The 13,407-nt window shown below is 38.8% G+C and overlaps 1 protein-coding gene across 2 annotated transcripts in view; it reads right to left on the minus strand.

The window, feature by feature from the left end:
• PARP8 (poly(ADP-ribose) polymerase family member 8) overlaps nucleotides 1–13,407 on the minus strand; it is a 114,893-nt gene that overhangs the window by 52,725 nt on the left and 48,761 nt on the right. For both annotated transcript variants that reach the window (XM_050912793.1, XM_050912792.1), the window contains exons 3-5: nucleotides 9,169–9,206; nucleotides 3,867–3,956; nucleotides 2,473–2,543 (exon numbers count right to left, since the gene is read on the minus strand). In XM_050912793.1, coding sequence (XP_050768750.1) covers nucleotides 2,473–2,543; nucleotides 3,867–3,956; nucleotides 9,169–9,206 — 199 coding nt within the window. The remainder of the gene's footprint in view (nucleotides 1–2,472; nucleotides 2,544–3,866; nucleotides 3,957–9,168; nucleotides 9,207–13,407) is intronic.

Here is a 13,407-nt window from a genome sequence, read left to right on the forward strand (position 1 = left end):
TAGAAAAGGAAAGTTAACAATGATACAAGCGATATGCTTATCTTGCATTTATAGTTCTAATTATAACTACAGCAGTTATGTTTTTACAAATAAGCTCATAGCACCCTTTATTAAGAGATCTTTTAGTATCATTTTCCCAGAAAAGTACTAAAGGCCTGTTTTAAGAATAGTGAAGTATCAGACAAAACAAGCACCTACTAACTGGGTATACAAAACCACCATGAATATATGTTGGAGAAATAATACTTTGTCTGACTACAGACACAGTGTGGTATTTTAAGGAGCTGGGGAATTCAGTAGACTATGTGGGAATACTTCACTCTGTGCTTTTGCTAAAGAAAGCATAATTTACCCACCAAGACAGGTTCTGGACTTAATTCATTTGGTGTTTCATTGACCTAATAAAACTTTAATTTACTTTATTCTGGTAAATCAGTTCTAATAGTTTAAGGAAATAATTCAAATCCGAGCACGGGATCTCTTAAGTTCCTTTCTCACATGTAAAACTCACATGAGTTTTTCAATGAGTGAAAAACTCACACATTGCTGCTTAATTATTATTTTTAACAGAAGTTCCAGCCTGTTGCCACAAAAGTTCAAACTTCATTTTCTGACTAGCTTTGTTCTGAGACTTTGAAAATTAAGGATTAGAAAGTAATATGCTTACCCAAGTAAAACCCGCTCTAAATAGGCTGCTCTGTGAATATCTGCACTCAAGTAAATAGAACTGATCCTAGTAGAGACTGTAACTCTGTATGAGCTGAATTGTTATATTCTGCTTCCCACCAACGGAACCTTTACTTATAGTTATGTAATTGCTTGAAGATACTAATTCTTGTTTCCCGCAATCCATGTGTTATTTCTAGGCCCTATGCTGACAAGGATCCCCTAAAGAACACCTGTTAAAATCATAATTCTTCACTTCAACCTGAACATGATGTACTTACTGCTTATTTTGTATTTATGTCCTGCACAGAACTGCCATAATGGAATAGAAATCAGACGTATGAATCAAATAATAGAAGTTACCCCTAAATCCCATATATTCATAAATGTCAAATACACTCTTATCACCAATTTCTATGGTCAGACATTCTAATCCCATTTCCCTACCTCTGACTCTAAATTCCTGCTCTATTCACTGTATGTAGACATAGAACAAAAATTGTATTTCAGCCAATTTTCTACGACAAGGCATAAAAATAATTTCTGTTTCTACTTCACTGAAACGAAACAAAGTGACTTCAGTCTTTTCTGTTTTATAATAACCTTAGTTCAAGGGGAAGTCTGTGTTAAAACAGAACTCAACTGAACAAAAATTCAACACAAACCAAAGAGGAATGAAACTCTCACATTAGAATAGTGACAAACCCATCCTATCGTAACCAAACCTCTAACTATCTAGCTAACAGAAATGGTCAGTGTTAGAGATTTCTTTTTAAAGTGTATTTTTTTCCATACTATCATATTTAAGTACCTCGTTCAACTGAAAACAAAATACAAGCTCAAACTCTGTCCCACAGAAGCTAACTATATCTCAGGCTTTTAATCAAATGGGTAAATTCTTCCTGCACTTGAATTTTTCTTATGTTTACCGAGCACTGAATACAATGACGAGGCAGTAGAAGCAAAGTATTTCCAGTGCAGCTTTTTGCATCAAATCAGGTTTCATCTACTGAAAAAACCAACCATACACATTAGCATATCTGGGCACGCTTATCTCCCTTTTCCAGGATCGAATACAGATCGGAGCCTAAAAAGCAGTCGTCAAGAAACGCAGCAACCACCCTTACCAAAGCAAGTCTTTAAGTCAAGCACCTGAATTCTTGATACAATGCTCAATTTCTTGCTTGGGCTAGGAGCCTATGTGGTACTTTCTTTGAGCCCATAACACTGTCAAGCCCTGTAGGCTTCATGTTAGTGCCACTTCTTTCTTGAGTTAATGTCTCAGTGAGACTGGTCAGGGACCCATGCCAGAGGTACAGCACAAATACAACCGTGACTGGAAGGCCTCAATACTCCAGACGCTACTTATGGTGACTAGAGTCATACAGAGGTCTAGAGACTCCAATGGAGCTGTTGTAGGCCACACGAAGAAGCAGTGAGCTAATAAATGAGATGTGGTCCTATGTGCAAAAGTAGGTTAAAAGGTAATGGCATCATGATCTACTTCTCCAAGAGAGCTGTATTTTTAGGGCAGACAGGGTCTATACCACTGTTGAACAAAAAATGAAATAAACTTCAAAATCTCATTTCCTAGGATGGGAGCATCCCTATCCCAACTAAGTGATTCACTGGTTAATCCACAGATGAAACTCAGAGAACTATGCTCATCTTCTAAAACGTGTAAACGTGTACTGTTTGCGTAAGCACATATTTGATAGGAAATCTGTGGTAAACATTCATATTTTATTATTTTCTATAGTTTCTTAAAATAACTTCTGTTAAAATATGCACACAAGAAATACATACCTCTCCATTCTCCCTCTGTAATTTTGATTTTATGGATAAGCAATAGTTGACATCACTGGTTTTTCTTAATTCTTAAAAGGGAAAATGGGGAACATGTGTGAAAAATGTGAAATAATTTTGCATATGCAGACTTGAAGTACTTAGTTGCAGTAGTAGAGCAAATAAGGAACAACATAAAGTTACAGATATTAAAAGCATCAAAGAGTTTACAATACAACAGTCTAAAATTAAGAAGCCCCCACATCTCAGAAGACTCCTATTTTTAACTGTGAAATGAAACTCAGCTGGTCCATCTAGGAGATCTGTTTTTCCCAATCTGTGATTTACAACTTATTGTCATTCATTCATTTTGTATACTTTATAAAAGAAGGAAAAATCAAAACCCCTCAGCAAAATTAAAAGTAGAACGTCTTCTATACAAAACACAGGTTTTTATTCTATTTTAAATGACAGGCTTTATTTCTTTTCAAATTACAGAAATATTTGCAAGTAAAATTTACCTTAAACTTCTGACTGTAATGGCCAGTTTTTGGGTGCCACTGCACTGATTTTAGTAAAATTATTCTTGATTTACATCAGTATAAATGAGATCAGAGACTGAAGATCATATTGGTTTTCCAGTGGGATTCAAAGTAATTCTGTGTTACGCAAAAAAAGCCCTAAAGCATTGTAATAATAATAAAAAGACTGCAAAGTCAAGTGTTCCTATCTGAAGAACTGCCAGAATTAAGACTGCTCTATGCAGTTTCTCCTGCAGCCTGAAATCATCAGGGAATTTGTCTGCTAAAATCTAAAAAGTCTCTATGGAGTATGCATAAATCTTGATTATATATTGTATAAATGTGCCTATATGTCTGAAAAGCATACCCTTTCATGTATCAAATACTTTTTGAAAGTATGGAAATAATTTCAAATGAGAAGTTACCAAAATCATTGGGAAAAAATATTTTTTTTTCCTACAGTCTAATTTAGTGAAACAGCTGAACGATTTTGTTTGAAATTTCCTGAAATAATTCACCAGAAGCAATAGTAGTTATAGACTGTTTCATCCCCAATGGTGAAGATTTAGTGAAGGTTTAAGCAAATGAGCATGAAAACTTATAACGGGAAGTATTAAGCATCTCTAACTGTAGTCAAGGAGAATTGTTTTAGCACAGACTGCAAGACATTAAAAGAATAAAATACATTCTGCCTACACAATCATAGTGATCCTCAAAAGAAGTATTTTAATTTCTTCTATTCTGAAATGTAGGACAATTTACTACAGCAAGATAGTGAGAAAATAGCAAACTGTATAGCTGCACACATTAATATCTCTCCCTTTAAGTGCAGGCAACATTTTGTCTTTCTCCACAAAATATGAACTTGATAAAACACGCGGGACGTAAGATTACCTGTAGCGATTTGGTGGAAAATTACTGGAATTGGCTCTGTTGTAACTAACACATCTTCATCATTATCAGAACTGGAAACATAAGTGTTATCTAGAAAGAAAAACACCTTGCATGGTGAAGTCCAGTTGTGCTCTGCCAGCCCCTTCCCACGTTGCCCGTCCCACCCTTGTACCATATGGAACCACTCCCCAGATGGTTAGGGAGGCTGAGCACTATCATCTTCCTGGTGTGGGTTTTTTTTCTCTAGAGATTGCTAATGAAAAGAAAAATACCAAAAGGATGGAAGATTCGGACTCAAATTTTATACAAGCAAACCCCTGGAGTCCGATGTCATGGCTTTCGTGAATCACACCAAGCACTGCTCCAAACCGTCCCACAAGGCTTATGGGGGTTTGAGCCAACCTTTTCCAAAATGAAGACTTGTTCTACGCTTTTTGCTATACCTGACACTAAAACTCAAGCTAGATCTGCTGTGCAGAGTGAAGGCTGCATTCAGAGCTGGGTGTTAACAGCCCCATTATGCAAAATACCTGTGCTTCATTTTGCCTAGTCACATAAAGGTTGTTTGAAGTACCTTCTCATCAGTGTATAACCTTGCTTGTGCCTGATTCGGGGCGGGGGGGCGGGGGGGGGGGCGGAATTCCTCCCACTTAACAAAAATGTTAGGTATGGATATGAATATGGAAAGTCTATCCCAAATTTTCTTACAAAATGTACGGATTAGGCTGAGGGGTGCGTGTGTTGTTTTTTTGGTTTAGCTTCTTTTTTTGCTTTCCAACCAAACGTTTAGTAACAACAAACAAGGAGCAGCAAGTTTTTATGTAGTATCTGCAGAAGCTAATTTTGCATGAATTGCTGAACTGTCTATGAAAGTAGTAATATTTTGTTTTCTACTCATCTGGGCTGAATTGAAACTTATGCTCTACAGCAGAAAGGCTGACAATTAAGATAATCACCGATAAAGAGACAAATAAGAGAACTGAAACAAGGACTTGATTTATCATAATTCCAAACACTCCAGTCCCACATCAGCAAAGTGCGTGGACTCACATGTAATTTTAAGCGTACTGCTGCAATCTCAAAGCCTTTGACCACAGTGCTTCCAGTGAAATGTTAGAGATGTTAACATTAATTGAGCAGTAAATTCAGTAATATTATCCTTTGTATCACAGAGGTTCTTAGCAGCCCGCATCTAGACGAAGCCCCGGCGCTGCTGCCCCTTTTTCGCACAGGTGTGCCACACTGCCTCTGTAAACTAGCAGCTGCACTGACGCACACGGACAGGCGCGTGGGGCTTTCCCAGCCCGCCGCCTGTGAAACAGCCTTTCTGCCACATTCACACACATCTCCCGAGTCTGACACTATCCCACACCTTCGCCTACTTCCAATCCTGCGCTGTCCCACAAAGTAATCTGAGTGATCTGCGCTTAGCTGAACATACATACATTGCGTGCAGGCAATTGCTGCAGGAGGCTGACACCACTTTTCCCTGAGCAGTGCACTCCAGTGGGCACAGCAACCTGCTCCATCAGCTCAGTCTGGGTCTGCTCGGCTACGTGCTTGGCACAGGGATGTGTTTTAGAGCCACAGCATCGTGTGAATAAAACGGGGTTCCTTCAGCCGTCTGCCAGCATTCACTCCTTCTCCCACTTTTGTCTGTTGGCAGGCCAGGCTGTGAACTATGCCTCCAGGACAGCTGCATCTCACGCTCCCCACAAACCCCTGCCTTGCCTCTGTTTGCATGCTTGACCTTGCTGTCATCATTTCAGCGTCAGCCTCACCATGCTGGATGACTCTGGGCATATACAACACAGGCTCATTCCTTTCCCAGGTTTGGGAGTGTAACTTACTGCTATAGAGTCTAATGAGCTGGAATAAAAGAGACCGCTAGTTGGCTCTAAATATACCTAACACCATATATATGGATGGGAGAAAGGAAATCCATGTGCTAGAACTTACTGCTGTATGAAAAAGTAGGAAAAACAACAGTATGTGCTGTACAGAATAGACTATTACCAAGATATACACATATGGAAAAAAGGACTGCTCAATTACAGGTTTTACAGATTTTAATTATATTTTTATGTCCATTGTCATTCTTTCTTGGCAGCTGCATAATATGATTTTCACTGCCAAGTTTTTGTTTTCCATTTCTATTTGGCAGCCATTAGGGTTTTTTTCTTTCCTTCCATCAGTCTAATGAAACTTGAAATTAAGATACTGGTTTTGAGTTGCTTTCTTCAACATCTTGTTTCTAAGACACTACACCCAGGAACACCTCTTCTCTTAAGTGGAGGACCTAGTGCCTAGACCTAGTGGAGGGATGCAGCAAACCACTCACTGCGAAACTGGTTCTCTCCGTCTCTGCTGCGATCTAACGAGGTATAAGAAAAGGATGTTTCTGTTAACACGTGTGTAACCCACAAATCACTGGGATAAAAGACTACAGCAGTTCTACAAGTTTATGGCAGCCAACACGTATCACTCCGAACATATATTCATTAGCAGAATGCTTGCTGCTGTAATGGTTCTCACAGGAGTCATGATCCACTCATATTAATGGGACTTTAGTCTACTCATTGATGTTATATTCTATAACTGCTCCTTAGGAGCATTATTTTCCCCAGTTGTGTCAATGTTATGAGAAAATGGTTACAGAGATATTTTGCTGGAACTGTTATTACCTGCCTCTAAAATTTTCACTGATATTTTCACAATTTCAGCGATGTATATATAACTTTGAGACATTACTGTCTCAATGCTATTCCTATTAAGTTCTTCAGCGTGCCTTTGTGAGCATATTTTTAGCTTTCACTCATAATTATGAAACTTTCAAACACCTTCCATTATTGAAAGTTGTCATGTCGTATTATGGGTCCCATAGGTATGATTTAATGCTCAGCTGTTTATAATCTTTTGATGCTTTATGAAGCAATTCAGCAATAGCTACAGTTATCAGTGCCAAAGTGGTGACGCTGCATACATAACAGCAAAGCAGGCAGCTAGAGTATACGCATTATGCAAAGCTTGTCTTATAGTATCTAAAATTTACTTGTGGTGGTATCACTTTTGGCTGAATGAACATCATTTGTATAGTAACTTAATCTTTTCTATTTTCATATATTTATTGCATGCATTAGCAATTTATCTGATGATCAACTCTGACAGCCTTCTCCTGGATTTCCAAATTTGATCCACTATGTATTATACACTCTTAATCTCCAGAGGATACAACTTTGGTAGAGCTATGCACTTAGGGACTTAAATCTTGATCTGTAAAGATTTATCCTGTGAGAAATTTAATTTGATGAGCACGTGCTGCTCTGAACTCTAACAAGTAGCAGCAATACTTGAAGATCACCTTCCAGTTGAGGAGGACATCAGCACAGAGCTTCCCAGACTTGACATCATTGCACCCTGACATGTCCCTGAAACATGCCTTACAATACATGCAGGAGAAGAGAGCCACAGTCAGCAGTAACGTTAAGTTAGAGATTTAGGACAAAGAGAGGAGACAAAGAATCTGGCTCACCCAGTCAAAACGAGTGTTTTTAGGATCAAAGCTGTAAAATGGCAAAGAGTCATTATCATTCCTAACACACTGAACACCTCTTCATCACAAAGCAAACATACATCCTGCAAAAGCTTGAGATATGAATGAAATCAGGTCTTCCAAAGCCTTCAAGGGTTAGATTTTAATCAGTAAACATGTGCAGCTGGTTTACCCCACCCCCAAGTTAGCTACAGTGTAAAATGTTGAAATTCTATCCAGCTTTAAAATATAGGGAGTGACGGCAGAGAATATTCATTAGGTGTTAAAGACACCAAAGCCACTCAGGCTTGTAGGCCATCAGGGCATGCTGCAAACAGCATTCGTAAAGGAAGTTTGAGGTCTGTCAGACAGAAGAGTTTGCCAGGAGATGAGATCTCATGTGCTGTAGGAGTAACTGCTGCTTCAGTGCTTCAGCTTGCCATTTAGTTAGGGGTTCCCAGAGATCAAGTTTTGTGATGTTTAATAAAACAAACTGTTAATAACATATGATGAAGATTTTTTTCAACTATTTGTCCCTCCATTGTCAGGTCAAGGCAGTAATCAGTAAATCAATTTATCACTGGTATGACTGTGTATTTTATGAATCTCAGTTTCTCCCCTTACTACATGTTGAATAGATTATTATTAGTAGCAGTTTTCCCTCCAGTTTTTACTGGTAAAAAAAAATCTCTCATAAAGGTTGTTAGCATTCTTTCAAAAAATCCATTGTATTCAGCATCACTGTTGATGCTGATTTCTCTCTGTATCTGCTTCAAACACTCTGGTGTTTTGAACAGACGTAGTTTACTGCTTATCAGTGAAGAAGATCAAAGCCTCACTTCTTTAGAGATTCTACAAGAAACAAGAAATATTTCTTTTAGAAATATTACAGAGATGTTACGGATAAAGATAAAAAAAGGCCAGAGGGTTTCATATCATTCATGGTACTTACACTATTAGATAATCCCAGGTGCAAAATACACAATATGGTGCAATCCAACAGTTCTACTGTGTACCTTTACTTGCACAGCACCTGTCGGCCCTCATCCCCGCTTCCCTCTCCCGCTTCTGCTAACCTCTGTGCCACCTGAAGTATCTGTGCAGTCTCTTTGAGAAGGAAATCAAGGAAATAAGCTAGCTGGAAATCAGCTTTTGCTCTTGCCTGGTTGTCTATCATATGAATAATTCCCCTTGTCTAGACTGGCCGCACGGTTACACAAACGCTTTCACCAACCCAGCTCCGAGTATGAAAGGGAGGCAGGACTGAGCAGCTGGGAACAGCTTTGCAAGCTTACATTGCCAAAGACATACCCATACACAAACCCTTGGCTCCAGCTGACCCTGAGAAGCATCAATGCACAGTCCACAGACTTAACTTGAAGAACGTGAGTAGTCTCATTAAGGTCTAATGCAGAAGTGCTTTGCTGGGCCCATGCCAGACTGCTCGGCCTCTTGAAAGATCAAGCTTTATCTACCATGCCAAGAGGAGTTGGGCGCTTTCTCACTCCTGTCACTGTTGGCTCCAGACATGGAAAGCATCACAAGCTCTGGTCTCTGCAAACTTGTGAACCAGGTTTTCTCACCCTGACCCAGCTGATAAATGACGCCTGAAAAGAAGAAATGACTCTGAAAATAATCTAACTAACGGAAAATGATTAGCACAAGGATGCACCTGGAAGACACCAACACCCTTTCAGATATTCTCATCTGAATATAGCAAATTGCAGTAACATGCATACATGTGTCACGGACAAGAATGTTGCACTGTACCTGGGTAATCCTCAGAGACATGCACTGAATAGGATACACTGTAAAAAGAAAAAAAAAAACAACAAAACAACAGAATTAATAACAACAACATTAACTGCTGGCATAACATTTTTTTACTGCTCTTGTATTATTTTATGTTTATTTATAGGTTCCTGACAGTTTCCAGGGCAGAAGGTAACAGCTATTTTGATGGCTTTTGAAGTGCTCAGCTAAAAAAAAAATGTCATGCCCATTCTGAAAGCTTACTTTGCTAAATTGGCATATCCCAATGTCAACCTTCTTAAAAAGAATATCAAGACTGCATTCTATTCACTTTAGAGTAACATTTCACAATATCTGTACTTATGCTTAAAAAAAAAAGGTTGCTCTTTGAACACTAGAACTAGAAAAACCCAGTTTTCCCTTTATCTGGTTTCTGGGGTTGACTCAAGACTCAGTAGGAAGCCTTTCTCGCTGGCTGGGCACTTCTGTACGTTCCTGCTAGTCTCAGCAAAAGCTCTGGGTGGCTGGGGCTCCTTCCTGTCATTAAACCCCATATTTATAACAGTTGTGGCAATTTTATTTGATACCTGTACCTCTTTGTCAAGCTGAGTTCAAATCAAATTTGAAAGAGCCACGGTCACACTAAAGCGTAGCTTCACTACATGGATTACCTGAATCTGTTTCATCAGAAAACAGTCATACTAACACACTGTCCTGGTCCTCCAGCTGAGCCCACATGTGCTTTCCCTACCACTCAGTGAGATCTTCACTAAATTCACTGCTGAGAGCAGGACAAATGGGCATGATGGTCTGCTCAATTATCTAACTACCCACCAAGTCCTTTTGATTTTTTTTAAGGTTAATGTGCATCTTCATTTTGCATTAAAAACATTCAACTCTGCAGCACGCTGAAAGCTTTCTGTTGTATAATTCATGTTCTTTCCACTTCTAAATCCTATAAATTGTGTCAACTTACACATTTAAATAATACATGGCGTGTGTTCATGTCTGTAATGAGTTAAGCAGATGGACAAAGGCAGGATACATTTTGGTATGTACTGTACATCGCTGAAAATTGATTAGGTGGATCTTTCTAAATTACATGAATACAGCTTCCATGTAGACTATAAAATAGAACCATGTATGATTTTTTTCTTTGTCTCTCTCAAGGACTTCCGTTAAATAAGCTCCACTTTCACAATCCAATGACTGTAGGAGGCAATCAATACGAAAAAGTAGGTCCCTCATACTTTCTTCTGTAAGTCAATCAATTACCGCACAGCTCTGTCACCTGTTTTTGCACATCATCTATTCTAGCGTAATTCATTTTATGTATTGTTTGACTAAGAGGCAAAGATGCCTGTTTCTTCAACAGCTGCAAATGTTCACATAAATTGAAGCACGAAGAGTGTTTACTACGGCTGACAACAGATTTAGCCACACAACTCTTGATAGCCTCAGTCAAGCCAGAATTAAATCCCATCACTGTGTAAATTCAACATTTTGTGATTTTTATCTTTTAATTAATTTTCAGACATTTGAAGAGGCAGCATCTGTATCCCCTCATTTTGGAGCATTTTCCTTAAAGACTGGGGTATTTAAATCTAATTAATGTGTTATGGCATAAAATATCACTATTTTAAACAGGGAAATATTCCAAAATAAGGAAATGTTATATCTCAGTGCAGTCATGTGTGGAGAATTTTGCCCTGTGGTGCAAAAAACAAAAAAACCCCACCAACCTCCCCCCCTCCAAGAAGTTAACTAAGGGCCTGTTCTTACAAAATCCATCTTCTAGATGTTGTGTTTGTAACCACGACTTCTTCCTTCTACTACTGAAAGAGGTACTTCAGTCTTTAGACTGGCTGCTTGCACACCTCTTTGCTGCCTCCAGAACTGCTGTGTATGGGTTTGTTTGACCATTGTTACATAGGATTATCTTCAAGCGCAAACTTTTATTCCAAGAAAAGAAAAATCTTTCTAGAACTCACTCCATATTCTAATTTAAAAAAACATCTCAATCCAATTTAAAAACTGCAGCAAAGCACGGAAATTCCATGTATGTATAAAAAAAAAGTTCCTCATATTGAGAACAAGAACAGAGGCTGAAGAAGTTACAGAATTTCGATCAGTGCAGATATTCAAAACTCAACTGAGTAAGGCCCTCAGTAACCTAATCTAACTTTTAAGCTGGACTTGACTTTGACATTAACTTCTGCTTTGAGTGGGAGGTGGACCAGGTAGTCTGCACAGATCATCCCCCCACATAATTACTCTATGCACGTATGTGCAGAAACCCTATGAAAGTGTTTCTCTTCCTTCTTCTTCATCATGTGGTATCTGTGGCAGCAGCAGCTGTGGCGACGTTAAATGGAAACTAGTAAGAAAAAAATATACTATAGGTCTTGCGAGATGGAACTAAAATGAAAAGGTTCATGAAGATGCAGGTTAGAAATAGTCTCAAACCAGATCCTGTAATGACTGTAAGCAAATTCAGGGTCTGACCCAGAGCCCAGTGAATCCAGCAGCAGTCTCACTGCTAAGACAAACATTATCAGAGAGGAGAAAGGAAGGGTAAAAATCATGTAAAGTAAAATTATTCTATGATCCCAGTAATAAAAAGTCCCTTACAGAAAAAAAATTGCCACCAAAATCTGATGTCACCTCTATCTGAAAAGCATTAATAGAAAATCTACATGCCAAACCAAAATTAAATGGTAGTATGTTGGAAATAGTAATGAAATCTGATGAGCCTGAGCTGCCACTTCAGAGGAAAGTGTTTAAAGGAGATGTGAACCAAAGATTAAAGAACAAAATGCCTGAAAATGGGATATTTACTTCCAATTAAAATAAACCAGTAGCTTTTATTAGAAACACTACTAACTCAGTTTAGGAACTGAACAAACTTAGTTTAGTCCTCAACTTGGCAGAACTACTAGTTTATTATGCTGGGTGTGTTTAATCTGAAACTCTTTACTTTATTAGTTCCACCCCACCCCCCAAAAAAGGGAACGTCTAATTGTCTTCTTTCCACCTAAATTCACATCTTCAGCACATGTTGGGACCTCTGTGCTGCCCTCTCTTCAGTGTCCCCAGATCAGTGTACTCTGAGAAGTATTAGTGAAGTATTATGCCAGAGAAAGCTCTTGTGAGAACAGCCTTTTAGATAGCCCATTCCTCTCACATGTATTTAAACTCATATTCGGGGAGAACAAACGGCTTGTTTGAGCCCCCAGAGAAAGGTGGTGGTGCTTTGCTTGGGCTTGTAATCTTATGTTAGTTATGTGCAGGCCATGGAAGCAAAAAGCAGAAATAAAACTACTGAACAGAACAAAACCTTGGTTTTGTGTCCCAGCTAGCCCCTGTGATTGTCACATAGGATCACACTTTGGCACATTTTTCTACACTTAGGATAAACTGCTTCCTACTGAGTGTGCACCTGATTTGTCAGAAAACAAGAGATACCAGGCTAACAAAGGTCTCTCTTAAGAGGTTCCTGTCCTGCAGCCACCCAAGCATTTTCCCACTGACTTCAATGAGATTTAGAGCCAAGACAGAAACACAGGACTGTGATGGCTTATAGCACCTTAAACAGCACAGACTTCAGTGAAGATGCAGATGTTCAACGCCTCTCAGTGTTAAATCCTCTCAGAGTCAAAGAAAGCCTTTACTGAAGCAGCTTTCTCGTTTAAGTACTCAGAAATGCAACTGGAATTAATTTAGGCCTGGCCCCCACATAGAAGTACAACATGATTATTCCAGTGAGGGATGTGATTTTTCCTTCTGGCAATGCAGTTCCTCTGTACAACCCTACTGCAGTTACATTGCTATAAATACAGCTTATAGCACTGTAATTTATTTCCATTCCCATTAACACATTCTAACCAGCCAACCATCGTCCTTGCTCATTCAGTTATATTGCTTTAGCTACACGAACATACTTAAACTCCTGGGTGTAAACAAAGCCTCAACGATGGTGTTATTTCTGTTTTATTCAGCTTAGACCCTCTGCAGAAGGCATTGTACAGCACATATGCTTCTCGACCCTTAAGCTCAGAACAAGCTTCATACTAGAAATGGCCTAGTAAAATTTTTGTTATTTAACAAACAGAAAAGCACCATAGAGAAATTAGTGAAAGCTGTCATGTTTCACTGCTTATGAGTTTTTAATGTAAACTTCTTATTGCCTGAAATAATGTTAACATGTAGATCCACAGCCTTAGCTTAGTAACAATTCTACTCACAGAGGACTCCTCG

The sequence above is a fragment of the Gymnogyps californianus genome, chromosome Z (genome assembly GCF_018139145.2).
Source record: "Gymnogyps californianus isolate 813 chromosome Z, ASM1813914v2, whole genome shotgun sequence".
In the NCBI taxonomy this organism is placed as follows: Eukaryota; Metazoa; Chordata; class Aves; order Accipitriformes; family Cathartidae; genus Gymnogyps; species Gymnogyps californianus.